At 61.5% G+C, this 27,810-nt stretch overlaps 1 protein-coding gene across 4 annotated transcripts; it reads left to right on the top strand.

The window, feature by feature from the left end:
• The first annotated feature begins 690 nt into the window (after positions 1 to 690).
• On the top strand, positions 691 to 27,810 carry FAM129B (family with sequence similarity 129 member B). Of its 4 annotated transcripts, none has more exons than XR_003574010.1 (15): positions 691 to 797; positions 13,893 to 14,023; positions 17,089 to 17,217; positions 17,356 to 17,461; positions 18,196 to 18,363; positions 21,572 to 21,687; positions 21,777 to 21,881; positions 22,968 to 23,130; positions 23,502 to 23,689; positions 23,863 to 24,018; positions 24,499 to 24,615; positions 25,033 to 25,140; positions 25,242 to 25,353; positions 25,653 to 27,565; positions 27,626 to 27,810. XR_003574010.1 is itself a non-coding variant. In XM_027908917.1 (15 exons), the coding sequence occupies exons 1-15, from the start codon at positions 743 to 745 to the stop codon at positions 26,915 to 26,917; spliced, it is 2,859 nt and encodes a 952-aa protein (XP_027764718.1). In that variant the 5' UTR covers positions 691 to 742; the 3' UTR covers positions 26,918 to 27,810. The 4 variants fall into 4 exon arrangements, 3 of the variants coding, with proteins under 3 accessions (XP_027764718.1, XP_027764719.1, XP_027764716.1); XM_027908917.1 differs by having other exon boundaries at positions 25,653 to 26,277; positions 26,338 to 27,810; XM_027908918.1 differs by having other exon boundaries at positions 25,653 to 26,353; positions 26,543 to 27,810.

Here is a 27,810-nt window from a genome sequence, read left to right as displayed (position 1 = left end):
CCCCGGCTGCTTCCTGCCTTGGTTCGGTTGTGTCCAAAGGAGACTTTGCTGGATCGGTGGAACGCTCCTGGTTCTCGTATCCCACTCTGTGCCCTCCAAGCACCCCGGTGATCCTGCGGAGATGCCAGCCCCCCATCCCGGCTCAGCGGAGCCAAACAGCCCTTGGTCCTAAATCCGTGGCTGGGGAGGGTTTTAAGTCAACTTGAGTTCTTCCATCCCATTTTCCCACAGGCTGGGGAGGGAGAGGGGCCCCACGCCGGCTCCCACGGCCGCTCTCCACCTTGGCACTGCAGGAGCAAGGTCAGGGCGGGAGGCCCGGGGTGTGGGCACAGGTAGCACAGAGCCCGGGTGTTGCAATGCCGGGAGTGGAGGATCCCGGTGCCAACACGGAGCCGGTTTTCCCGGCGGCAGCGCCCGCCGTGGGACCCGCGGGTGTGCGGGGGGGGACTCGCGGGGGTGGACACATCCCCCTCCTCCAGCCTCCCCATCCCCCAGCGAGCAATTAGAGCGGCTAATTAGCCGGCGGGGGGACCCCCGCGCCCCCCCAGCGCCGGTGCCGGGGGCGGCGGGTGGGACGCGGGGCGGTGCGGGGGGAGTGGCCGGGGGGGGCCCGTGGGGCGCCGCGCTGCCGGGCCGCCCCGGGCGCTGCCTTCCTCCTCCTCCTCCTCCTCCTCCCTCTTCCCTCTTCCCTCCTCCTCCTGCCGCTCCTCCCGCCGCCCGGCCCGGCCCGGCTCCGCTCGCCATGGGAGATGTGGTCTCCACGCACCTGGACGAGGGTCGCCGCCAGCACATCGCGGGTGAGCCCCCGCCGCGCCCCCCGCTCCCCTTTTATCCCAGTGCGCTCTCCCCGTCCCTCCTTCAATCCCTCTGGGACCACCCCCCCACAATATTCCCGGGACCCCTCCCCCCCTTCCTCCTGCTCTTCTCCTCTCTCGGTCTTAAAACTTCTTTATTTTTACAGTTTCCGCGCGATTTTGCCCGCGGGGTTCAGGGGGGTACCCGAGGTGCCCGCCTGGCTCCCGAATGAAAGGCTGGGTTGTGCCGGGGGTGTTTGTGTTCGCTCCGGGGGTCCGTGTCTGTGCGCGAAGCCCCCCCGAGCTGCGGGGAGGGAAGAGGGGAACCCTTCGGGGGATGCTGGAAGCCGAGTCCAGTCAGGAACACTGCTGTCAGCACGACGGCTACTGGGGCTGGCGGGCAACTGAGTCTTATCCGCCTTTACAGTGCTGGGAGATCCTTAGGGAAACCCCCCCCCCGCCAAAGGTTCTGGGGTGGAGGGCAGGACTGGTTGCCCCCAGCCTTCCTGGCACAGGCAGGACACAGCAGTGCCCCCGCCACGGCCGTGGGACGGGGCAGGGTGACAATGTGGTTATTGAGAGCCCGTCTGTCCCGGGGCGTCAGCGCCTCGCCCCTGGCACGGGATGTCTGGCCAGAGCCGCCTGGGAACCGCGGGACGTGGGATTATGGCTCTGCACAGGCAGGGGTTGTTCGAAGCAACGGCTTGGGTGGGGCGTAGGGGGGAGTCAGAGCTGCTAATTGCGACCCGCGGGGACTTGCTTGACCCCTGTTAAGTGGGGTCACCCCTCTGTCGCGGTGCTGGGCTCCCCCGAGCCACCTCGCGTCACTGGCGGTGCGGGCGCTTGGCTCCCCCGGGGCTCCCGAGCGGGCAGGACGCGACCTCCGAGCCCTTTCACGCTCCGGCTTTGCTTTCAGCTCCCCGGGCCGGGAAACCCCCTCATCTGCGGTGGGTGAAGCCACCCGCCCACCCCGCGGAGCCACACCTGGGGCGGGTGCCACCAGCGAGTGTGGCTCCGTGCTGGACCTTGTGCGTCTTGCCGGGAGCTCAAAGCCTCGGGAGCGCCGGTGTTTTGGAGGTGGCTCCACCGTATCATTGCTCTGTGTCGGCCATAAAGCCACGGGAGTGGCTCCGGAGTCCCCAAGGGCTGTGGGGGAAAAGCTGCTGCTGCAGCTGGAGCAGAGTGGCAGAGCTGCCGTGGGACCCGGTGTCTCTCTCCGCGGAGCTCATCGGCCCTGCCAGCCCCCGCCGTTCCTGGCAGGAATGCTTACGTGGTATGCGGCTCAGCAGGACGCCAGCAGGTTTTTGAGCTTTGAAGGAGAGCTTGGAACTCGCTCTGGGGTTTTCTCCTTGCATTAGTTAGAGCTCAAAATGCGGCTTGTCCGTGAGGCTGCGCCGGGCCGGGGCTGCCCGTGGCTGCAGCATGTTTGGATCCAAAGCACATCCCGAATTTCCCTTTAACTTGCCGGTTCTCTGTGCAGAGATAGCTCCCTGTGCGAGCCCTGTGATCCTAATCCTGAAGAATAACAAGGAAAAGCCCCGTCTGGGTTTTCTATGCAGGAATCTGACTCTGCTGGGTCAGGAGTTGGGTGTTTGCAAGACCAGGCTGGATGGTTGAACCCTGGTGGGGACTGAGCTGTTACCTCAGGGTGGGTTTCAGCCCGTGGGCAGGGGGGATGAAGACTGGAAAAAAAGTGGGAAAAAGATTTAAGGGGAAAAAGATTGAATGGAAAAAAGATTGCTGTGGAATAGGATGATGGAGACTGGGCTGGGACATGTCCTGTGCCTCACCGCAGCCCTGAAGGTTTGGACTGAGTAAGGGGGACGTGCATCTGTACTGGGACACCTCCCTGGGAGAGACTGGAGCAAACTGGGCTCCTGGAGCACCTCTCAGCTCTCTGGGTGAGGAGCCCCTGGAGCTGGGAGGGGCCGTAACCCAACAGGCAAGGCACGACTTGCTGTCAGGCATGCAAAGCAACGTGGCGGGGAAAACTCCGGGTTTTCCTGCCTAGATCAGCCTGTTCTCCACTGCTGCAGCTCCAGTGGGCGCCCAGAGAGCGATCCAACCCCTCTCCAAGCAACTTTTCCCAGTTGTCCTCCCAACTTTGGGGAGTTTGGGTGGGCTGCCCAGGCTGCCGTGGCCCCTGATTGCTGGAGGGTACTCTCTGGGGTTGGTGGTGCTTCCCGAGGTTGGAGCCCCCAGAATTTCTGGGGAGAACCTGAGCCAGACCTTTCTGCCTCCTGGGGATGGAGCTCTCAGCACTGCAGCTGGATTTAAGGCAGGAGGGAGGTGGGAAAAGCCCCACCATCAAATCCAAGCTGGGAAGGTCCCACGCCCTGTCCCAGCCCACGTGGTGGTGGCTGGTGCCAATGTCTCCCAGGAGTCATGAGCCACACGCATGTCACTGGTGTGTTGGTGGCTCAGGACCAGGGTCTTTCCTCCCCACTGGTGGGACTGGATCCCTCCAAGCAGGCATGGAGGCATCAGGGATGCTGCACTGTGCTGGGGCTGTCGGGGCAGCTGGGTGTGATCTCCACCTGGATGGTTCTGGCAGAACTGCCTGCAGCTCCTGCATCCCAGTTCTCCCATTCTATGACCAGTGTTTCCTTCTGCCTTCCTGCTTTGGACACCTTCCCAGCCTGAGTAATCCAGTTTGTTTGTCAACACTCTTCAGCTGCCCTCCTTGTCCTCCTCTTTCTCCCAAATGTGGGTTGGGAGTCTCTTCCAGCCTGCTCTGTGGGCTGGAGCTGGGAATGGCTCTGCATGGGCACCATCACCTGGGGATATCACCTGCCATGCACAGGGTGCCCTGCCAGGGCTCCTGGCAAAGCTGAGATGTCACCTGGATTTTTGCACAGTGTCCCCTCCTGCCCAGGGAAGAAACAATGCTCCCTCCTCCCAGTGCTCTCAGCGTGGAACTGGATGAAGCTGGAACAGTTCCATTCCTAAGGCATCCCATCGCCCCCTTCTCCGGGGGGGATGAGGTGAAGCAGGACTGGCAGGAGCTGGGTTGCTCTGTTCTGGGCACCTGGTGGGTGTGAGAGCCCAGGGACACAGCGGGAGCTGCTGGATGTCTCCGTGGCCAGAGGGATGTGGAGGTGGGTGGCAGCACAGGGAGGGTCCCTGGGAGCTCACACCTTGTTCTGGCATCTCCGGGGAGTCGCCAGCCCGTTAATTACAGAGTAAGCCAGCTGTTAATTTTGGGGTGGGACTTCCACGGGCACCAACCCACGCAGTAGTGGCAGAGGTGACACTGAGCCTCATCCCTGGGGCTGGACCTGTGGCATTTCCGCTCCATCGAGCCTTGTCGTGGCTGCACATCCCTGATCCCACCCAGGAGCATCCTCCTCCTCCTGCCTAGGTGCTGCTGGGATGGGCTGTGGGATCAGATCCAGAGGTGCCAGGCAAATGCCAAGAGGTGCTGGGCTGTGGTGTGCCACAGGGATGGAGGCTGCTGGCAGCGGGGAGAGGTTTGCTGTGGCTTCCCTGAGCGTGCCACTCATTTCCCAGTCTTGGCCGCAGCTCCAGCCGGCGTGGGAGGCGGAGGCTGCCGGCGCTGGGCTCTGGGGTGGGTCTGGAGGCTGAAACCCTCGCCCTGCCCCCGGGGGAGGCGGTGCAGGGAGGCTCCGAGGGATCGCGCTGGAGACCTGGAGTGGTTTCTCGTAACGAAATGTGTGTCTCCTTTCATCGTGAAATAAATAACTCTCCTGGCATGTCAGGGCTCCCTGCCAGCGGGAGGGGCCGGTTCTGGCAAGCCGGGGCTTTACCTGCAGCCGTCGTGTCGGGGCACGGGGCTCTCTCAGAGCCAGCGTGTCGGGGCAAGGGGACATTGTTCTGGTGGCCTCCCCACGTGTGCAGGCAATCGGAGCCCTCCCTGCCCTGCCCGTGCTCAGCCCCGGGGGCAGAGCCTGCCTTTCCCTCTGGGAGGGCTTTCCCTGCCTCCCCCAGCGAGGGTTTATCCGGAGGCCTTGCCCCGGGCAAGCTGGGGCAGGCACGGAGGGTATCCCTGCTCTGCCTGGGGCGGGAGGAGCAGAGCTGGCACTGCAGCTGAGAGCTCTTTTTGGGCCCCCGGGTGAGCCCAGGGAGAGAGAAACACCCACAGAGCAGGACACAGGACACCCCCACGGCAGTATCAGACACTCCTAAACCCCCCTGCAGGGACCCAGCGAGGGCAGCACAGCCAGGGGCTGGGATTTCCCAAGCCTTTGCCTCCCTGCTTCCCTCAAATCGCTGCAGAGGCTGGCTCAGCTCAGGGGGGCTCGGTGCCTCTTGGCACAGCCCTTGCCAGCTCTGTCCCACCCTCCTGGGACCGACAGGCCCCCATGTCTCCAAGCTTTCCAGCAGGAAGAGCATCTGGAGGGATGCTGATCCACGGGCAGTTGCTGAGGTGTGAAGAGAGGTGAGGACCAGCTGTCCAGGACAAGGCTGAGCACCCTGTCTGCCCCTGCAGCACCCAGGTCTGATCCCACCACTCAGTTTGTAGGAGGTGTCACCTCACCCTGGGGCTGCAGCTCCTGGAACTCGGCTGGTGAGGTCCCTAAACAGGAGCTGTGCCCCTTCCCAGCTCCTGGCTGGCCCTAGAGCCTCCTCCAGTGCCTGGATGTGCTGCAGTGGCTCCATGGAGAGCCCAGTGCCTGGGTCCAGGAGGGGAGGAAGGGGCAGAGCAGAACTTCCTCCCGGTCTCTTGGACTGGAGAGGGAGGAAGGAGTAAAACTCCACCTTTTCCCCTTTTTCAAAGTGAAAGGGCAGTGACATTTGACACAGGTCCCAGCTCTGGCTGGTAGAGCACAGTGCCTTCCTCTGTGCCCTCCTGCCCTTCCCTGTGCCCTCCTGCCCTTCCCTGGCAGGGATCTGTCCCTGCCTGCAGCCGGACTCCCAGCTCTGCTCTGGGGAACTCAGACCCTTCACTGCAGAAATCCTGGGATGGTACTTTCCCACACAGCAGGATGGATGGGATGCTCTGCCCTGGAGCTGGCAGGGGACATAGGGCAGGATTTTCCCCTCTCCTGCTATGCTGGTGGCTCCTGGGACACAGGAGACTTGTCCTGGCTTCCCCTCTCCCTCTGCCAGCTCTGCTCAGCCCCTGGATGAAGGGATGTGCCCAAAGTTGGGGTGACATCCAGGAGAGCCGGGTTGCCAGCTCCCAGGTACCCAAAGTGGTGATGGCTGAGCCATGGGGAGCATCCTGAGTCCTTTCCTCTCATCCCAACACATGCAGGGCATCACCTGAGACCAGGACAGAGCCCTTGCCTTGGGAACATCCCTGCCTTGGGATCATCCCTGCCTTGCATCTGCCTAGGAGCCTCTTTGCCCCTCTCCCCGGGGTGTCCATGGTTCCCCAGGGTCTGCAGTGCCTCCTGAACATCCTTGGCCATGGAAGACACTGATCCCTTGGCCACCCTCAGCTGGAGCATCACCCTCCATGGGGAGGAGGGAGCAGGGATGGGGTGTGTGTGGGACAGAGGAACCAGGCACAGGACCCTCTCCAGGGTCAAGGGCTGCAGCAGAGCCCAGGACAGGCCCAGGACTGTTTTGTTCAAATATCTCTTCATGAGCTCCTTTTTTGGGTTGTACATAAAAGTCTTTGTTTGCTCTCCTCCTGTGGGGCTGGATTGGGTTTCCCGCTGGCACCATCCAGCTGGGCAGAGGGACAGCGTGCCAGGTTCAGCTCCTCTCCCTGGGGCAGGGCCCAGGGGGACATGAGGGGACCGGCTTTTGCCCTCTGCCGAGCCAGAACCGTTTGCTGGGACATCCTGGAGCAAGAGTCACCCACCCCCAGCTGCCCCCAGCACACGAGAGACCTGGAGATGTCCAGGTTTGCTTTGGCCCCTTTGCCGTGGGGACTCCCCTACTCCCACAGCTCTCGGGGTGCCCGGAGGATGCCGGTGCTGGTGCACGCCCTGGCCCGGTGTGGTGGGATTGCGCCATTGCAATGCTGCCCGGCCGGTGCTGGTGGATGAGCCGGACCTTATCTGGGGAGGGGTGATGCTGGTCCCACCCTGCTGCGGGGAGAACCCGCTCCGGGGTGAGCACCTAATGGTTGGAAACTCTTCCCCAAGCTGGTGGGACCCCGGGGGACGAGGGATATGTGGGGTGATGTGGCTGCAGCCAGGATGGGGGGCCTGCTCCAGCACAGGGTTTTGGGGGCGGGGGGGGTTTGGGGGTGTCCAGCTTGAGCCGAGCTGCTCCACGGGGATGCTTCATCTCCCCACAGATTCCCCCAGCCCGTGGGACATATCCTGACACTCCTGTGAGTGCAGTCACCTCTACAGGTCCCTGTGCCCACCGGGCAGGTGGCACTCTCAGCTGGGCTGGGTTTTCCCTGTCGCCTGCTCCCCAAGGCTTTGGAGCATTACCCCCAAAGGCAAGGCTGCTCCAAGGGGAAGGGACAGGAGAGGGGGTCCCGCCTGGATCAGGCAGGTAGGGAGGTCTCCTCCCCATCCCTCGGCGGCTGTTTGGGCAGGGAGGTTCAGGGCAGGCATCTGGCGCTGGGCTCAGTCCAGCCCTGACCCGCTCCTAGAGGCGTTCAAAGGCCCCGAGTTGCTGTTTGTTATTCACATGCACATTCCTCGCACGCAGCCCCGCAGCAGCCTTGTTCCCAGGAAGCAGCGGGACACCGGCATCCACGCCACGGGAAAACACCCGCCGGCACGTAGCCGGACTCTAATCCCTCTCCTGCCGGGCTGGAGGTGACCCCGACCCGCGGGAGGAGGTCTGGGGCAGGGGGCTGAGTCCGGCTCGTGGGGGACTGGGGAGCAGGAGCCGTGGGTGAAGGAGTCTGTCCAGGGCACCGGCGGGGTTTTTTATTGGCCGTTCTGAGGCTGAGGAGCTGCTGCTGACAGCGCTGCTCCGTTTTCGGTGCCGTGGATGCCGCGGTTGGCCCCGGACCCTCGCGGGTCTGTTTTGGCAAGGCTGGATTGTCGCGGCTGGGAGGGCGGTGGGGTCGTGAGACCACCGCTCCTGGGCGAGGTGCTGGGAGGTGGGGTGGGTGCTCCACGGTGGGCACGGACCCCCGGGAGCATCCTTGGGATACTCGCGGGGACGCATGGGATGGGGGAATGCCGGAGGGCACTGGTGAAGGGTGCACCTTGCAGAGAGCCATGTCCCCGACGGGTGCCCCAGCCCTGAGCTGGCACTTGGGGCACTTCTGACTCATCCGGGGGCAGAGCCGTGTGTGGCAAAGGCAGGGCGAGAGAGGATGAACCGGTTCAGGCCTGGCCCCATCTGGTTTCTCCTCCGAGGCTCCGCTGCCTCATCCCTTCCTGCCGCTCAGCCCCGTCCTGCCCACCCTTCCCCACCACGGCTGAGTCAGAGGGAGGGTGAGGGGCCGCTCCGGAGCTGCTGCCCGGGGGAGGCAGGATGTGCTCCCTTTCCTCCCAGGCCACGCGTCTGAGCTGATTTCTGGCTGGAAATATTCCCCCCTGGATTTTGGAGTGCTGCTGGATCCCTGGTGCTGAGCTGTGCCCGGGGGCAGCCATCAGAGCAGCCTCCACTCATGGCTTGTCCCAGGCAAGCTCAGTCTAAATCCTGACAGCAGCCTAGGGGTGGTTTTGGGGTGTGTGTGTGTAAAAGGTTCATTTTGGTGCCGGGGAGAAACTGTCCCCAGCTTTTGCTCTCCCCCTCCAATTTGTTTTTTTCCCCTGTTCCAGCCTCTCCTGGTCTGTGTGAGGTGGGGGAAATACAAAGCACTGCTGGGTCAGCCCCTGGGTTTTGCTGCCGTCAGGAACAAACCCTCCTGCAGCCCCTTTCCTGCCACCGTGTCCCTCGGGTGTGGAGCTCGTGCCTGACTCGCCCCAGCCTTGGCATCCCCTCTGGAGCCAGTGCTGGAAACCCCCTCCCGGGGGGTGCTCAGCTGGGTTGAGTCAGGACCGTAAGAAGGAGTTTGTGTTTCTTGGGGGGAAATGAGCTCACGTTCAAATTCCCGAAACCCTGAACTGCGGGCTGGGGCTTAACCCTTTGGGTGCTTGTGCCCCGTCCACAGTGGCGTCTCTGTCGCTGTCCCCTGTGATGGCTGTCCCTGCGCTGCTGGTGCTCAGCCTGCCCAGAGCCATCTGCTGTCGCTCTGCCATTCCCAAACTCCTGCTGGGATGAGCCTGTGCTGCAGTGGGGTCAGGTGGGACCTGTGTCCACGGGTCCTCATGTCCAGGCACTGCTCGGGGCTCATGGGGTGCTGCTGGTTTGGGGTCTGGCTCAGCACCCCATCCGTGGCATCCTGTGCACCCCACCCGTGCTGTGTGCCCTCAGGAGAACACCCAGGCACACTGTCTGTGTAATGCCAGGATTTGGGGCACCAGAGGGACAACGGGCATAGCCCTGAGCGTGCTTGGACCAGGCAGCATGGCTGGAGCAGCCCTGCTCAGAGGGATGACCTGGGACAACTGGTGGCATCAGCCTCCCTTGCAGTGGCCTTGTCCTTGGTGTCCCTTGCTGGAAGAGCCACCTGGACCACCACTGTCCCTTATCAGTGCCACTGTGTGCCAGCCCATGGGTGTCCCTGTCAGTGCCAGCCCCGTGGTGGATGTCCCTCTCGGTGTCCCAGGTTCTGGGGCTCTGGGAGCCTGCAGTGCCCCCAGCAATCCAGCCCTGCTCACTAATCATTTACTGGCCAAATTAGTGATTAAGTCCTTCTCCTTGGCAAGCCTGGCCAGGCCAGCACATGCTGCCCACGGGTCCCCTGCCACTGGGTTGTCCCACTGTGCCACAGCCCCCCCAGCCTGAGGGTTGTGCTCCAATGAGCTGTTTAAATGTCTTTTTTGTTTTTCTTATTGTTTTCTGGACCAGAAGGAGAATTCCCTGCCTGGGGTGAGGCATCTCTGTGGCATCCACAGGGGCTTGGGCACCCTGCTCCCAGCTCCTGCTCCCACTTCACTCTGCTCCTGAGCTCGTGGAAGGTGTCCCTGCCCACAGCAGGGGGGTGGAATGAGATGAGCTTTAAGGTCCCTTGCAACCCAAACCATCTTGTGATTCCTTGATTCTATGACTCTACATCAACCCAGGGGGTTCTGGGGAGGGCTGGGATTCCAAAGGCACGTCACCCCCCGGGCAGATGTAAAGGGCAGTGGACACGTGAGGGCTGTGGGTGCCAGAGGGGATGTGGGCTGGAGGGAGGATGAGATGAGTGTTCCCGCTGGGATTTGTCAGCTGCTGGCCTCCAGCCTGTCCTGGGTGTGAACACACGTGTGTGGGTGTGTTCATGTGTGTTCACAGGGTACATGTGTGTGCTTGTGTGTGCACGGAGGGAGGTGCATGCTGGACAAGAGAAGGTTGTGTGGAGACCTCACGGCATCTGAAGGGGCTGCAGGGAAGCCAGAGGGGGATTGTTCATCAGGAACTGGAGTGACAGGGCAAGGGGGAATGGCTTCAAACTGACAGAGGAAAAATGTAGGTTAGATCTACAGAAGGAATTCTTGGCTGTGAGGGTGGGGAGGCCCTGGCACAGGTTGCCCAGAGAAGCTGTGGTTGCCCCATCCCTGCAAGTGTCCAAGACCAGCTTGGACAGGGCTTGGAGCAAGCTGGGCTGGTGGAAGGTGTCCCTGTCCATGGCAGGGGGTTGGAACAAGATGAGCTTTAAGGTCCCTTCCAACCCAAAGCATCCTGTGCTTTTATATGTGGAGCTGCTGATGGTGCTGGGGATGCTCCCAAGGGCAGGACACAGCCAGTCCAGACTGCTGGACCAGTTTGCTGTGGCCTCTGGAATCCTGAGGGCGAGATCCACCTCCTGCCCTAGCTTGGAGGGACCAACATTGGGCCAGGGCTGCTCTGGCCGGGCCGTGACCTCTCAGCTGCACGTTCCATCTGCCCCAGGGCTGTGCCATGGCTGTGGCACTGCCCCAGGCTCGGTGACAGCAGTGGTGGCACGACCGGTTGGGGGGGTGGCAGCAGCACAGCCTCCTCTTTAGGCTGGTTTTGCCCAGACAAGCCTCAGGGACTCCTCTGGGACGAGGACAAACCTGTGCTGCTGCCCTGTCCCTGTGTGGGGTGTCCTACAGGGCTGCCTGCCCCGCTGTGCCCCTTGTGTGATGCCAGGAGGGTGTGGGGCTCCCTGGGGATCTGGCGGTGGGGCTGGAGCGTGGCTGGGAGCTGGTGTGGCGTGGCTCAACACTATCCTTGCTGCCAGCCTCCCGCCCAGCCCTGCATCCAGCCTGCCTCAGGGTTTGCCTCCCTCTGCCCTCCCCGGCTCTGGAGCCCCTTTATCTCCGCCTGCAGCCACCACGTGCAGATTAGTCATGGGGATGCTGTGCAGGCAGGAGGGGCTAGGGACAGAGGAGCTCTGTGACCAGAGGTGCTGGCACAGGGGATCCTGCTGAGCCAGGCCTCAGTGCCCTTGGCATCCCACAAAGCCACTGTTTTCTCCCTGCCTTTGCCAGGAGCCAGAGGGATGTGCTGGAGCCTGTGCCAGCCCGGCCTGTGCCAGCCCAGCCACCCTGGCTGCTCGGGGGCTGGTGCCTCTGCAGGGCTGGGTGTGACAGGGATGGGGTGGTGGCAGTGGGAGGGGATGTGTGGTGGAGCAGAGTGGTCCCAGAGCAAACACCAGGGTTGGGAAAGAGCTGGCAGTGGGTGGCTGGGGACAACCGGCCCTGGGAGGTCCCTGTGTGTGCTCCCACTCGCCAAAGGACTTTGCTGGGGAGGTCTGAGCCTGCACCCAGGATGGGGGGTGGCTGGGTGGGAGGCAACCAAGCCAAGCCAAGCCCCTTCTCTCCATAGCCATGACGGTTAGGGGACAGGGGACACAGCTCCCTGGACTGTCACCTGTCCCCAGACTCCTCCAGCTCTTGGTGGGACGTGCAGACAAAGCTGCTCACGGAGGGACAGGGCTCATGGGTGGCTTTGGTTGTGGAGCTTGAGGGGGAAATGCCCTCTATTATAGCCCCCAGTGCTCGCTGTATGGCCAGAGGATGCTCCCCATAGATCCCTGTACTGCTGGGAGGAAGGAACCAGTGGGTGATTGAGCTGGTTCCCATGTGGGACACATCGGCCCCACGCAGGGTGGTACGGATTTTGGGGGTCAGGGCACCCACTGGCACAATCAGTGTGGGCTCCCTATGCCCTGCTAAAGCAAAACCTGGCTGTAGCACCGCTAGCACCACCTTGCCAAATCTGGTGTCACCTTGTCACACGGGTCTGTGTCCCTCTTGCTTCCCCTGGGGTGGCCACCAGGGCTAGTGGTCAGAGATGATTAGCCCACACCACCCCATTCCACATCCTGCAGGCGGTTTGCTGAGCCTGGGGAGGTTTATTCACCTCGGATATTTCACTGCAAGTCTTGTTTCAACCTCTGCAAATAATTGACTTTTGCTTTTCCGTTGCCTCCAAAGCTCCTAATTGGCCCCGCCGTTAATCAGGGAGGAATGAGTGACTAAGCCGTCTCGCCTGCCCGGGGACCGGGGGCTCGTTTTTTCCCATGAACTGAAAGGAAATTAAACCTCAAAATGTCCTTTTCAATCTCAGCTGTCTGCATGGCTGCCCCGCTCCCTGGCCAAAATCACACAGCTTTGGGAGCCGGGAATTGCAACAGAGGTGCTGCAGGGACGCCAGCGCGGCCCGACCGCGCCTTTCCAGGGGGAAAGGCCAAAATCAGGGCCGAGGAATTCCTCTGGCGGGATCAGCCACCCTCTCATCCTTTGCTGTGAAGAACTGCGTTGAACTGAAAGCCATTTGAAGTGATTTTCAGCCCTGGCACAGGGATGCTGTTCCGCAGTTGCTCCCGTTGCTGGCAGCGCCGGCGTCTCCTCAGGGACGGGTTTATCTCCCTTCCCCCCCTCCCTCCCCGCCGCTATCCTCGGGCAGCGTTTTCCTCTGGAGCCGCTCATCCCATAGGGATTTGCAGCACCCTGCAGCAAGCTGCTCCTTGTGCTGCCTTGGCTGCCAGCACGGCTCTGGGGCGGCTGCCGCCGACTGGAGATTTTGGCTCCTGCCAAGCTGTGCCGAGCCGGCTCGGGGGGCTGTTTTGTCTGGGTTCGTGCCCCCAGCATCGTGCTGGCTCCGGCACCGGCATGCAGAGCCAGCATCCTTCCTCCCATTGCCAGTGCTCTGGCAGGGCCTGAGCTGTCAGAAATAGTTGGAGGAGGCTCAAATTCTTCCTTTTTCGCAGGCTCTGGGGCAAAGTTGAGAGGGAAATTCGAAGTCGAGGCTCCCTGTGCCAAAGGCGGCTCTGGGGGAGGGTTTTCTGCAGCTCTGGGATGCTTCGTGCCGGGGTTTTGGTGTGGGAGCCTCATGTGGGGTCTGGAGCTGGGGTGGGGAGGATGCTGGGTGGCTCAGGGTGCCCATGGTACATGGGTGCTGGCAAAGGTTGGGGGGACAGCCCCACTCCTCCACTGTGGCTGATGTCCCAGGGGGAACAAGGGGGTCCTGTGACTGCCCCCCTGGGGCTGGGAAAGCCCTGTCCCTGCTACTGGGGGGTGGATTTGCAACGTCCCCCCACCCTGTGCATTGAGGGGCAGGAGGCTGATGTGGAAGGGATCGAGGGGATCTTCTCCAGTTTGGGGTGCAGGGGAATACCTGGAAGATCAGGCTCTCCTAGCACTTTTGTCTCATCCTTGTCTGAAGTTTGGGGTCCTGGTGGGGTCCCTGTCTCACCTGGGGGTACCATGGAGAGCGTGGTGGGGCCAGGCTGTGCTTTCTCCTTTGAGTGTCTCCAATGCATCACCAGCTGCAGGGCCTGGATCCCAGCCTGGGATGGCCCTTCTGGAGGCACAGCAGGGCCAGGGAGGGTGTGAGTGATGTTTGGGGATGGGGAACAGAGGGTTGCCCCAATCTCAACAGGCCAAGGTGGTCGGAGCAGGGCCGGGAGCTGCACAAGGCACGGGAAGCCGGAATCAGCTTAATGTCAGGAATTTCCTGCCGGGGAGAGGAATCCATGAAATAATGTGAAAGGCCAGAAAAAGAGATCATCCTGACTCCAACTCAGTCCCTGGGCTGGATGGGCAGGGCAGAAAGCAGCAGGTTCCTCTGTGTTCCCTGCACCAAAGCACACTCTGGCAGCAGGAGGGTGACAGGAGGTGGAGTGGGGGGGATGTCTGAGGGGGCCTAGGTGGGTTTGCAGCAAAGACACCCCCAAACCCATCCCCTGTCTGACCTGTCTCTGCTCTCCCTTTGCAGAGAAGACAGGGAAGGTGCTGGGGGAGTTCTGCAGGTGCTACAAGGAGCAGTACGGGGTAGCTCTGTTCAACAGCGTCCGCTATGAGATCGAGGGCAACGGGGGCCCGCAGGCTCAGCTGCTGCACCGTAAGGTAAGACGGGCTCTGATGTCCTCCCCAAAGCCCAGGCATGTCCCTGCTCCCTGTCCCACCCTGCCAGGTGGAATGTAGCCCGTGCCACTGGTGCAGCCCGTCCCTGGGGTGCTGTGCAGCAGGTGGGGTGGTTTTTCTTTCCCACCCCGTGGAAGGAGTGCAGGCAGCAAGCGAGGACAAGGCTGTCTTGGGGATGCAGCCCCGTAGATGTCTGTGCCCCTGGTGGGACCCCTTGGTGCCCAGTGAAGCCCTGAGTAGATGGGCCAGGCTGTTGTCCTCCTGCTTCTGGGTGAGAGTGATGCTCCACCCCGGGCAGATTCCCAGGGAGGAGTAGGAAGCACCTGGCAGATGTCCCTGACCCTGTGGGGGAAGCAGAGCCGGCTCCAAGTCTGATCTCCAGCAGCCACGTGTCTCCTGCCTGGCTAAAGGTCTCCCTTGGAGATGGAGCTTGTGGATCTGGCACCTGGGGGGTGGGGGGAGGGGGATCCTACCCTTTACTCCCACCTCCAAAGGCAGATGCACACAGGCAGGGGGTGCTCATCAGACAGGGCTTGGAGTCCTCCCTGGAGCCACCGTCCCATGGATGCTCCTTGAAAGCAGGAGGAGATGTGATTGCATGTGGAGAGAGGCTTCTGCTCTTGCCTGGGGCTTAAAGGGGGTGGTCTTGTTAAGAAATCTAGAAAATACCTCTGTGAGATCACACCTGAGCCCTGGGGCTCACAGCAGTTGCCTCGCTGACCCACCTGTGAAGGTGACACCTTGTCCAGGCACCTGGGTGTGCCCCACCTCCTCTGGGAGCTGCCTGGGTGCTGGTTTGTTAGGAAAAATAAAGGAGGGGAGGTTCCTGTGGAGGAGCCAGGCACTCAGTGTCCTCAGCACTGTGTCCCTCGGCTTCCATGGAATTTAGCAGATGCCTTCAGCTCCTGCCCCCTGGGAGGTACCTCCATCCCCAGGTTTTTTGCTTCAAGCAGCCCAGGAATGTCTGAGGAACAGCAGCAAGGTCAGGAGGTCAGGGACACCGTGCAAGGCTTGGAAAACACCGGTGTATAAATAGGACATTCCTCTTGCTCAGTGTCCTGCCTGCTGCCCATCCCCTGCCAGGATCCCAGCAGTGCCACAGGGATGTCCCAGTGCTCCAGATACTGTATGGACCAGTCTGTGGGGTGGCTTTTTGAGGTGAACATCCCCTCCAGATGGACTCTCTGCTCCCCAGGCACTCTCAGATGAGTTGTGGATGGCTAAAGATGGAGGGTGGCACCCTGCCTGTCCTCAGGCAGGTCCAGCTGGGATGTGGCACTCGGGATTTTTAAATGTTAGTTGTTTATTGGCCTTCTTTTTATGATCTCTGTGGGGATTCAGTGCAGTGAGACCAGGGGCTGGTGGCCCTGCTGGGCAGAGGGGGCCAGCAGGGCTGGGGTCACCTGAAACACCAGCAACATACAACAGCAATGAGAATATGGAATAAATATCTCTGCTTTTGGTCTCTCCAATGACCCAGGTGTCCCCATTCCATCAGGAAAACCACCCCGACACCCTCTGCTCCCATGGCACCCCCAGAGATGGCATTCCCTGCTCCCATGACAGGCAGGGCTCATTCTCCTTGGATGAGCCACCCTGGGGAGACGCTGATGGGGACTCCCAGAGCTGGCACCTCCTTTCTGTCCCCATCCTACTGCTGGGACCTTGGGGCTCAGATTCTCATGGCTCCTGCCATCCCTCAGCCATGCAGGGCTTAATCTGGGCTCCTTTTCCCTCTTCCAAGGGCTTTGGAAAGCCCTAAGGAGCAGTGAGGTGGGTATGTGTTCAGGGGGAGTGCAGGGCTTGGGGAAGGCAGTGAGTGAGGTTTCTGGGAACCAGGAGATGGGCAGCAGGGAGAAGAGTGGGAAAAGTTCCTCCAGGAGGGTGCTGGTTCAGTGTCATGGTCCCTCCTGATGGCCACCGTGGTGGATGGTGGGTGGCCACGGCAGGGGAGGCCACACACTCGAGCCCTCACGAGAGCTCTTGGCTCTTGTTTATGTTCCTGGGATCATAAAAATTCCTGGGACAGATTCTTGGCTCCCCCAGCCAGGCTGTGTTTGGGATGGCGTAAACGCTGCGGCCTGTGGGCCAAAAAGGGCTGGAGACACTGAGGGGCTGCTGTGGGAGGGGAGAGGGGGGGTGTGGGATGTCCTTAGGCTGTTCCTGTCATAGAATATTGTGGAATCGTGGAATGGTTTGGGTTGGAAGGGGCCTTGGAGCTCATCCAGTTCCACCCCCTGCCAAGGGCAGGGACACCTTCCACTGGACTTTCCACCATCCACCCTGGCCTTGGACACTCCCAGGGATCCAGGGGCAGCCACAGCTTCTCTGGGCAAAACCTGTGCCAGGGCCTCCCCACCCTCACAGGGAAGAATTCCTTCCCAATATCCCATCTAAACCTCCTCTCATTTAGAGGAGCTGTTGCTGGTCCTCCATGAAGTCCAGAACATCTGAGCACCATCTGATGCTGAGCCCTGTGAGGTGGCTTCTTGTTTTCCTCTTCTTTCCCATCTGGAGACCCAGCTGAGCAGGGCTTGGTTCCTGCCATCTGCAGATGCCTCTGGCAGGACCTTCATGCTGATGCCCACTTGCCAGCAGTGCCACAGATGGTCCCCACTGCCCCAAGCCATGGAAATTGCAGGAGCTGGGGCTGGGAATTGCTGCTGGAGGGCTCTTCTCCAACCTGCTGCTCAGCCAGAAGAGCTCAGGTTGCTCAGCTGAGCTCGGTGTGTCTCCCAGGATGGAGATTGAGGGGCAGGGCTGCCACCAGAGCGTGGTGAAAGCCACCACGTGTGTCTCCAGTGGTTACATGAGCAGCTTCTCTGGGGTTTTCTGGGACTGTGCGTGGGGTGCCCCTCAAAGGTGCCACCCAGGCAAACCTGTTCAGGCACTAAAATTTTCAGTGCTGCAGGAGATAATGCAGCGGTGAACTCAGGAGACCCTCAGCACAGCCCTAGTGCAGCAACACCCACCCAGCCACCACAAACAGACCTGGCTGAGCTCCCCGAGCCAGAGCTGCCTCCCACCTCTCTGTCTGCTCCCCCCAGGTCCCCCTGGAGGACCATGTCATCTACTCAGGCAACATCTTCCAGTACATCGAGGACAACAAGAAGTGGAGGAACCGCTTCTGCGTGGTGCCACACAACTACGGCCTGGTCCTCTACGAGAACAAACTGGTGAGGAGAACACCCCCCTTTCAACCATCTCCAGCGGGGACAGCTCCAAGGGGGACACCCTGTGGTGGTGGTTGTGGTGGTGGTGGTGGTGTGGCCAGGGATGCTCCCCATCATCCCTGCCCATCTTCTCCTGCCCAGGCCTACGAGCGGGAGCTGCCACCCCGTGTGCTGGTCAACAGCGCCGGCTACAAAGTCCTCACCTCCGTGGACCAGTACCTGGAGCTGGTGAACAGCAGCCTGCCTGGTGAGCCCCCTGCACCCCCTGCTGCTGCTGGGCAGCCCTTGGGGGACCTGTGGGAAGGGGTGGGTTTGGAGTGCATGACGCCTGAGGACCCTCAAAAAAGGGTGGGTTTGGGGTGTGAGCATCCCTGGGGGAGCTTTTGGACAGGGTTGTTTTGGGGCGTAGCAACACCTTCAGAAAGGGGTGGTTTGGGGGTGTAGCATCCTTGAAGAGACAATCTTCAGGAAAGGGTGGTTTTGGGGTGTACCATCCTTGAAGACCGTCAAGAAGGAGTGGTTTTTGGATGCAGCATTTCTGGGAACCCTCTGGAAGGGTTTGTTTTAGGGTGCAGAATCCCTGAGGGCCTTCTGGAAAAGGTGGGTTTGGGGTGTAGCATCCTTGAAGACCTTCAGGAAGGGGTGGGTTTAGGATGGAGCATCCTTGGGGACCTTTGGGAAGGAGTAATTTTGGGATGTGGGGCTGCAGGACAGGAGAACAGCCCCATTCCCCCTGGTGGGAAGTGAGGACTCTGCTGCTCAGGTCCTGCCACAGCCACCAGGGAAAGAAGGATAACACATCTGTGGCTCCATGAAAAACCCAGAGATTTCAATGAATTTTAATTTCATTTCTCAATTTTCACTCCTTCTGTCCCTTTTGGGAGAGCAAGGCACAACTCCCAGCACTGGGAAGGAGCCGAGGGGTTCTCGTGTCCCTCTCCCGCCCCGTGTCCTCCTCAGAGCGTCCTCCCCTCTCTGCAGGTGTGACCCCCAAATCGGGGCACTCGCCCATCCTGAAGTGCCCTACGGATTTCCCCCTCATCCTCTGGCACCCCTATGCCAGGCACTACTATTTCTGTGTCATGACGGGCAAGGAGCAGGACAAGTGGCGCGCGGTGTTCCAGGACTGCGTCCGGCACTGCAACAACGGTGAGCGGGGCTGGGGGCACACGGGGGAGGGGGGTCCAGGGGTCCCCATGCTCTGGGTGGTTGGGTTGGGTTTGGGGTCAAAGGGGATGGTTTGGAGGTCAAGAGGAGGAGTTGGGTGGGAGCTGCTGGAAGAGAAAACGCACCTTGCAGTGACTGAAGGAGCTCCAGGGGAGCTGGAAAGGACTGGGGGGAAAGGATGAGGGGATTTGCTTCCCACTGCCACAGGGCAGGGTTAGATGGGATATTGGGAAGGAATTCTTCCCTGGGAGACAGGTGAGGTTGCCCAGAGAAGCTGTGGCTGCCCCAGCCCTGGGAGTGTCCACAGCCAGGCTGGAGGGGGCTTGGAGCAACCTGGGCTGGTGGGAGGTGTCCCTGCCCGTGGCAGGGGGTTGGAACAAGATGATCTTTAATGTTCCTTCCCACCCAAACCATTCCACGATTCTGTGATTGAGCCCCTTATCCACGTCTGCCCCTTGGAGCGTGGGCAGAGCAGGAACATCCATCTGCTGGAGCATCCCTGTGCCCAGCTCCATCCCCCTGCCCACAGGGATACCTGCACAGGGTGGGAAGCACTTGCAGAGCCAGCGCAGAGCCTGACTCAAGAGCTGCCCTCATGCCTCTTTCCCACCCTGAGGTGGAAAATACTTGGTAATTACAGTCATCAAACCCCAAATCCCAAACCCCACCGAGGGCAGCCAGGGCTGTGGGCAGAGGGGAGGAGGCAGGTCCTGCCTCCCACGTCAGCGATACTCTGGCAGGAAAACACGATTTTCCTGCTCGGCTGTGGCCTGGGAGCTCCTGGGCTGAGCCCCAGATCCTGGCCATGCCTGGGATGGGGAGAAGTTTCCTGGGGAAGGCGGTGCCAGAGCTGAAACCTGCTCAAAATCGGGTCTTTTAGTGGGTAAAGAGTAATGCTGCCTATTTTTTAAGTGCTTCTTGCAGTCCTGGTTGCTCTGTGTAGCCAGAATTTTGCCAGAGCTGCTGTTTAGGGAGCAGAGTAAAGGGGTGGGATCCAGTACCTGGCTTTCAGTGGGAGTTTCCATCCTCCCATGTTAGATTAAATCTCCTGAAATCTGCTATTTTGCTTTTTTTTCTTGTACTGGGGGTGTCCAGGCTTGTTTGTCTGAGTGTTCCCCCTCAGCCCACCCAGGGCCTGGCTCCTTTTTGGGGGCTGAGTGTAGTGACCCCTCATCCCTCTTGAGACTGTGCCTGAGCAGCATTTCTGGATGCAGCTCAGCACCCCAGGACCCACAACACCAGGGCACTGTGAGCTCTGGGTAAAAGAGGAATTAATCTCCTACTGACAAACCCCCAATTTATGATCTTTAACTCCCCTCAGCACCCCGAGGTGGTGCTGTGAGAGACAGGGAAGGTGTGAGCCCCTCCACCACTCCTGCTGCCTGCCAGGGTTGTGCCAATAAATCCTCTCCTCCCTCTCCTTCTCCTCACCATGTGATGGAAAAGCCTTCCCGGGGTGGGCAGTGGGCAGGGAGGGCTCAGTGCTGGGGAACTTGTGCATTCCTACAGCCCAGATTTCTCTGTGAGATTGTTCTTCCTGCCCCTCACCACTCCTGAGAGCTCTGGGATACTGTTTCATATTCCATGAAAGCTCTTTTGTTGTTGTTGAGACACTTTCATTTTTTTATCCCTAAATTAGAGGCTCTGTTTCTGCCTCCGGTTGTGAGTCTTGTGGGAATTTTCACCTCCCCTTTTCAGGCTGTATTTCTGTAACAGCAGCTCTGCTGGAAGGACTGGGGATGTGCAATGCTGTCCCTCACACAGACAGTGCCCAGCCTCGTGTCCCTGGAGCCCTTGGCTGCTCCAGAAGTGTCCCTTGCCCTGTTTAGTGTCACATGGGGCTGAGGCAGTGCCTCCCCTGAGTGCTCTTTCCCCTTGTTTAGGATGGTTTGGGTGGGAAGGGACCTTAAAGATCATCTCATTCCACCCCCTGCCGTGGGCAGGGACACCTTCCACCAGCCCAGATTGCTCCAACCTGGCCTTGGACACTTCCAGGGATGGGGCAGCCACAGCTTCTCTGGGCAACCTGTGCCAGGGCCTGCCCACCCTCACAGGGAAGAATTTGATCCCAAGGCTGTTCCACCTGGGAAGTGCTGCTGAGCTGCTGGGATCCATGGATGGAGGAGCACTGACCCCTGGAAGCTCAGCCTGGCTGTGGCTCCCCCCGAGCACTGAGAGGGGATAGATTTGACTTTCTCAGTGTTTTCCCCCACTCTGAATATTAAGCTGCCCCTTAGGAAAAGCTGCTTAGGCTGGGAGTTAATTGTAATCATCTTAGAAAAGTCTGTGTGCGGTGGGAATGATCCACTCACTGCCCTGGGCTGTCCCTCCTGGGAAGGGAAAAGTCACCCCTGGGTGTCCTGGGTGGTCCAGGGATGTGCTGTGACCCTCAGCTGTCATCACTGCTCTCCCAGAGCCTCTGCTGGGGACAGGTCACCCTGACAGGGCTCAGATCCATCCTGCTTCCCTCCTGCCAGGGGTCTGGGCATGGGTGCTTGGGGGTTCATCCCAGGGGTGTTCCTCTGGCTGCGAGGCACCTCCACAGCCTGGGGAGGCTGGGACAAGGCAGGGAGGTGTGTGGAACATGTGGGACAGCTCTTGGGCTGTGCTGCCTGCCCACTGTCCCCATCTCCTCCTCCTCCTCCTCCACATGGGCTCCCAGCACCCTGCCCCCCCTCCTGACGGGTGCTGGTGACGTCTGAGCCCCCTCGTGCTGGTGACCCCGTGAGCTGTGCTGCACTGACTCATGTCAGGGTCAGCCCAGCTGCCTGGGGACGGGGCCCTGACTCATTCCTGATGCCTCTTGACCACTTTCCTCTTCCTCCTGAGCTGCTCTGCTCCCTCCAGGGCTCCCCCTTTCCTCCACTCCCTCCAGCTGCCCTGTCCTGTGGTGCTGTCCCCAGGTCACTGAGCTGCCATCCTGCCAAGCCCCTGCTCCTGGGTGCCTCCTTGCCCTCGGTCTGGCTATGGAGGGGTTAATCCGGATGGAACAGGAGACTCCCAGCCACTGCTTCCCCTCACCCAGCCAGAGACAGTGTCTTGGGATAGGACCCCGTAGTCATGCACAGGTCCGGGGGTGTGGGGGACAGGAGGGACATCCCCCCCCCGCCCCGGCTAAGGTGGGTTGGGGTGCTGCAGACCCCCTGGCAGTGCCGGGCTGCTCAGTCTTCCCCCTCCATGCCCTCCCCAGGGATCTCTGAGGACTCCAAGGTGGAGGCTCCAGCCTTCACGGACGCCGTGCGGATGTACCGCCAGTCCAAGGAGCAGTACGGCACCTGGGACATGCTGTGCGGGAACGAGACCCAGGTGAGCGCCTGTGCCCCACCCCGGGCTGTAGGTGTGGGGTGGGATGGTGTGGGACCCGAGCAGGGCCCCCCAAACCTCCTGCCTTACAGGTCCTGAGCAACCTGGTGATGGAGGAGCTGCTCCCCGAGCTCAGGAGCGCCATCGGCCCGCGGCTGAAGGGGAAGGCTCCGGAGCGCCAGCGGACCTGGATCCAGGTGTGGGGGCTGAGATTGCCGGGGGAGGGTGTCACCACTGCTGTCCCTCCTCCTGCCTGCAGTCCCATCTTTGGGGGCTGCAGCGCTTCCTTCCTTCCCTCCCTGCCACCAGCTTTCCTGCCCCCTCTCCCGGCCCCCTCCGAAGAATCCGTCCTTTCTCCGCAGTGGCTTTTTAAAGCCGTGCCCCTGCCCAGCCCTGCCCAGCCCTGCCTGCTCTGCCTCATCCCCGGGGCCAGGGAAGCAAACAGGAGGAAGCCCAGCCCCGGAGCAAAGCCTGTCCTGGCTATTTTTAGCGAGCCATTTTTAGAGCAGCCCAGGCTAAATGCAGCCCAAACCCTTGCGAAACACTGAGGGCTCTTCAAAACTGCCTGGTAAAACCTTAAAACCCCGTACATAATTACCACCAGGCTGGTAATGGGCCACTGGGGCAGCCTAAAAACACACAAACACTGCTCTCTCAGTAGCTGTGGTCTTAGCTGCGAAGCTGGGAAGGCCAAGGGAGGGAGAAGGGGATGGCTCTGCTTCCTGCCAGCCCCCAAATCCCGGCGTTTGGCTGCAAAGTGAGTGGGAGACTTCAGCGAGTGGCTCCGTCCTGCACATGGGGTTGGCATCCTGAGAGCCCAGGCAGGCTGAGCTGGCAGGGCACAGCTTTCAAATGGGGACCACCAGTATCCCTGGACCACCAGCATCCCCAGAACTGCAGCATCCCTGGAACATGGAGCATCCCCAGACCACCATCATGCCCTGGGGGCCCTGCAGCCCTCCCAGACCTTCAGCATCCCCAGATCTGCAGCATCCCTGGATTTTTTTTACAGCCTCCCCAGACCCGCCTGGGGAAGGTTGACTGCTAGAGGCTCAACTCTGTGCCCCTCCAGCACCACTTTGAAGCATCTTCTGCACTGCAGGAGCTTCATCTCACCCAGCTGGGGGGTCCCTGGGTGGCAATCTGCTGCCAGGCTGTGAGGAAGGGTCCTGGCAGGGCAGGGGGGGAGGCTCAGCAGCTCCTGCAGGGGATGGCTGGGGGAGGCAGCTGGAGGTGTTGGGGGCAGGCAGGTGAGCAGCCTGGCTGTCCCCCGTTCCCCCCAGATCTCAGATGCCGTGTACAGGATGGTCTACGAGCAGACCCACGCCCAGTACGAGGCTGCCATGGCGCGGTGCGAGCAGGAGCGGCCCCAGCTGGAGAGCACCATCCGCACCGACATGGACCAGATCATCACCTCCAAGGAGCACCTGGCCAGCAAGATCCGAGGTGCAGCCCCTCAGGGATGTGTGTGGATGCGTCCAGGGCCAACTCCTGGGGGTGGCATCTCCCCCGTTCCACCGAGGTGTGGCCGTTCCCGGGGTGCAGCCCTTGGAACCCTGGGGGAGATGCCACCAGCCATAGTTTTGGGGTGCATGTCCTTCAGTGGCATTGTCCCAGGAGGTGGGGACAAGGTGGGAAGCCACCCCTTCAAGCGTGGTAGGAATGGGTTCAGCACAGAGCAGGGGCCCTCTGCAAGAAGGGTTGTCCTGCAAGTGGGAGCCCTCTGGGTCCTTGTCCCTGGGGCGGGTTTAGGGCCTGGTGTGAGGAGCTGGGAGGGCAGAGAGGAGCCTCACCACACTTCCCCCTGCTCTCTCCAGCCTTCGTGCTGCCCAAAGCAGAGGTCTGTGTCAGGAACCACGTCCAGCCCTACATCTCCTCCATCCTGGAGGCCCTGATGACCCCCACGAGCCAGGGCTTTGCCGAGGTGAGGGAGGTGTTCTTCAAGGAGGTGACGGACATGAACATGAACGTCGTCAACGAGGGTGGCCTGGAGAAGCTGCCAGAGGTGAGACCTGGCAGTGCTCCTCGCTGGCCTTAGGGGTTGGCAGGGCCACTCCTGCTGCTCTCCCCAGTGTGGGCAGCGCTGGGGGACCCCAGGCTGGGAAAACACGTGGGAATTTTTTCCCATGAGTACATGGAGAGGCTGTCCCACCCTGCTGAGCCTGGCTTTGTCCCCAGTACATGGAGAAGCTGTCCCACCTGGCCTTCCACCCTGTGAAGATGCAGTCGTGCTACGAGAAGATGGACCAGCTGAAACTGGAGGGTCTCCAGCAGCGATTCGATGTCTCCAGCACGTCTGTCTTCAAGCAGAGGGCCCAGATCCACATGAGACAGGTGGGATGGGCACTGGGGTCATCCCATATCCCCCTGGGCTGGGCATAGAGGGCTGGAATCCCGGGGTTTGGCTGGGATATCTGTCCTATCTCAGGCTGTGGATGCCACGCTGGGCTGTCAGGGACCTTGCCAGAGGGAAGGATATTTGCCTGTTGGATGTTAAAAATAAATTCTTCCCTGGAAGGGTGGGCAGGCCCTGGCACAGGTTGCCCAGAGAAGCTGTGGCTGCCCCTGGATCCCTGCAAGTGTCCAAGGCCAGGTTGGATGGGGCTTGGAGCAACCTGGGCTAGTGGAAGGTGTCCCTGCCCATGGCAGAGCGTGGTACAAGGTCTCTTTAAGGTCCCTTCCAACCCAAACCAGTGTGGGATTCTGTGATAAGGCTCATTCTGGTGTGTCACTGCCCCCAGAGACCCCTGCCCACCCCTGTGCTTGGTCCCTCTGGGTGCCCCTCCCATGCTGACCCCTTTCCTCTGCTCCCAGCAAATGGATGATGCCGTGCACACCTTCGAGACGCTGCTGCACCAGGAGCTGGGGAAGCTGCAGGGCAAGGACGACCTGTGCAAGTCCATCCAGCGCATCCTCGAAAGGGTGCTCAAGGTGAGGCCTTTGGTGGCCCTTGGTGGCCTTGTTCCAAGGCCAGGGAAGATGCCTGGAGTGATGCTATCTGCTTCAACAGAAGTCTTCTGGGGAAATACTTCTCTATATTGAGGTTTTCATGGGTTTGCTGGGGCAGGTGAGTGGGAAATCATCTGGAGGACCCAGGTCCCTGTCACTGTAAAAGCCACCCAGGGTTCAGACTGGCCCTCAGACCTTCCTTCAGCCAGTGATGGAGGAGATGGCTTCTCCCCAGGCTCAGGCACCCTGGGAAGCAGCTGGAAAGAGGGTTGTGAGGGCAGAGGAGTCTGTTCACACCTCTATAAATGGGGTAGGGGGGAAAACCTCAGGGGTTTGTCCCCGAGGTCAGGGGGCTGTCAGCCCTCTGTGACCTGGGGCACCCTCTCACCTGCCCTGCAGAAATTTGACTACGACAGCAGCACCGTGAGGAAGAAGTTCTTCAGGGAGGCCCTGCTGCAGATCACCATCCCCTTCCTGCTGAAGAAGCTGGCACCCACCTGCAAGGGGGTAAGAGGGGAAAACCTGGGCTGTGGGGAGGCACCACCTCCCCCTGCCGAGGGGCTGGAGCGTCTCTCCCACCGGGGCTGAGCCACCCGCTCTCCCGGCAGGAACTGGCCAAGTTTCAGGAGCTGATCTTTGAGGACTTTGCCAGCTTCATCCTGGTGGAGAACACCTACGAGGAGGTGGTGCTGCAGTCGGTCATGAAAGACATCATGCAAGGTAAGGCTCCCGTGGCACCTGTGTGAGGAGATGGTGACTCCCTGCTGGGGGCTGTATGAGGAGGGGGTGACCCCGTGCAGGGTGCTGGGGGCTGTATGAGGAGGGGGTGACCCCATGCAGGGTGCTGGGGCTCCCCCAGCAGCAGCTTTCCCACAGTTTGAGCGGTGGGTGGGACCCTGAACCCCCTTGCCCAGCTGCAGACCCCACGCCCCGTCCCCACGGGGAGGTCTGGCAGAGGTGCCCCGTCCTGGCCGGCACCCGCAGCCCCCCTGACCCCGCTCTGCTCCATCCCCCCACAGCCGTGAAGGAGGCGGCGGTGCAGAGGAAGCACAACCTGTACCGGGACAGCATGGTCATGCACAACAGCGACCCCAACCTGCACCTGCTGGGCGAGGGCATCCCCATCGACTGGGGCGAGGAGTACCCGGGGCAGCCCGAGCCCGAGCCGGCCGGGCAGGGCGATCGGCGCCGCAGGGCCAAGCAGGTGGTGTCGGTGATCCAGGACGACGAGGGGGCCCTGCCCTACGAGATGGGCAGCGAGGCGCTGCTGCAGCCCTGCTCCCCACAGCCCCGGGGGGAGGATCCCGGAGCGCCCCCCGGCTCCCCGGATGGGGTGAAGGAGATCCGGGAGGCGCTGGCGCAGGAGAGCCTCGGGGACGGCGCTGGGCGGGAGGAGGAGGAGGAGGAGCAGCTGACGAACGGCAGAGAGAGCGGTGCCAGCGAGGAGGGGGTGGCAGGGCCTGTGCCAGGGGATGTCACCCCCCGACGTCCTGCCAGGGAAGGGGACGGGATGCATCGCCCCTCACCGGCATCGCCTGGAGCCGAGGCCCCGTCTGGGGCTGGGATGAGACGTGTTGCACCAGCACCGCCTGTGCCCGGAGCTGAGGGCACACCAGGGGCTGGGGGGCGACGTCCTGCACCAGCATCACCTGCCCCTGGAGCTGATGTCCCACCAGGGGCTGGGGAACAACGTCCTGCACCAACATCTCCTGTCCCTGGAGCTCAGATCCCATCAGGGGCTGGGGAACAACGTCCTGCACCAGCACCTCCTGTGTCCAGAGCTGATATCCCATCAGGGGCTGGGGAACCAGCATCTCCTGTCCCTGCACCAGCATCTCCTGTCCCTGGAGCTGATGTCCCATCAGGGGCTGGGGAACAGCGTCCTGCACCAGCATCTCCTGTGCCCAGGGCTGATGTCCCATCAGGGGCTGTTGTGCCACAGGCCACGCCAAGATCATCCTTGCTGTCATCCCCTGTGCCCGGAGCCGATGTCCCCTCAGGGGCTGAGGTGCCACAGGCCACACCAAGGTCATCCGTGCCGGCATCACCTGGAGTCAACGTCCCACCGGAGCCCAGCCTGCACCACGCTGCACCAGCATCCCCCAAAGCCCGGGCCGATGTCCCAGCAGAGGTGCCCCACGGCACACCAGCATCATCACCTGGCGCCGGGACAGCGTGTCACCAGCCCAGCGACCAGGAGACGGGCGAGGATGTGACCCCTCCAGGCCCCCCGCAGCCCACGGGCACCACAGAGAGCGGTGAGGGGGTGCAGACTGAGTTCTAGCCCGGCCCCCCCCTGCTGTGGACTGGCCCCGGGGACGCTTGGGGTTGGGGAAAGGGGGGAATAGGACCCCTGCCGGGGATGGAGAGCAGCGCCGCGGGAGAGGGAGGGGATGGGAACACCGAGACCTTACTGCCTTGCCGGGGGTCCCCGCTGCCGTGGGGGGGGCTGGCCACAGCCACCGGGTCGGACTAGGGGTGGCCCCAGCCCGGCACAGGGCACCCCCTGCACTCTGCTCTGTCCTTCTTCTGCCTTATTTCCTTTTCTACTGAAGAGATGCTTTACTGAAGAGATGCTTTATCTGCCCCCCCGCCCCAGCACAAGTGCCCGGGGCTGCTGGAGGGGCTGGCACTAGCCCCACTCGGGGTGGGGTGTGGGATGCTCCTGCCTGCCCCGGGGCCATCCCCTGCCCCAATCCGAGGGGTTTCCCGGGAGCTTGCTCATCACCACCCCACCCGGCCGGCTCCGGGAGCGCCAGTGGGACTGGGGGCTGCGGGGGATCGTGGATAACGTGACGACGAACAGGGGCACGGCAGGGATACAGCCACGAAGAGCTGCTGAGGAGGGGGGCGAGAGCCGGGGCAAGCACGGGCTGGTGGCACCCAGGCTGGGCTTACAGTATCCAGGCTGGGCTTACAGCATCCAGGCTGGGTTTATGGCACCCAGGCTGGGCTTACAGTATCCAGGCTGGGCTTACAGCATCCAGGCTAGGCTTATGGCACCCAGGCTGGGCTTGTGGTACCCGGGCTGGGCTCATATTGTCCAGGCTGGGCTCACAGCTCACCCTCACCCCGCGGTCTTCTAGCAGCTATTGAAGTTCAGAGAGACATCTCTGGGGGAAGGTGGCACTCACACCGTGTCCCCAGCCGTGTCTGGCAGCACTGGGCTGTCTCCAG

This window comes from Empidonax traillii, unplaced genomic scaffold (genome assembly GCF_003031625.1).
Source record: "Empidonax traillii isolate 1590-97213 ecotype Southwest subspecies unplaced genomic scaffold, ASM303162v1 scaffold1876:size139808, whole genome shotgun sequence".
Taxonomy (NCBI): domain Eukaryota; kingdom Metazoa; phylum Chordata; class Aves; order Passeriformes; family Tyrannidae; genus Empidonax; species Empidonax traillii.
This window is presented reverse-complemented; position numbering and strand designations above follow the sequence as displayed.

What these genes read in the sequence shown, in the direction of transcription:
- FAM129B (XM_027908915.1), top strand. Translation starts at nt 743, where the DNA reads ATGGGAGATGTGGTCTCCACGCACCTGGACGAGGGTCGCCGCCAGCAC. An exon ending in CCTGGCCAGCAAGATCCGAG is followed by an intron (nt 23,131 to 23,501) that starts GTGCAGCCCCTC and finishes TGCTCTCTCCAG; the next exon opens with CCTTCGTGCTGCCCAAAGCA. An exon ending in TCCTCGAAAGGGTGCTCAAG is followed by an intron (nt 24,616 to 25,032) that starts GTGAGGCCTTTG and finishes CCTGCCCTGCAG; the next exon opens with AAATTTGACTACGACAGCAG.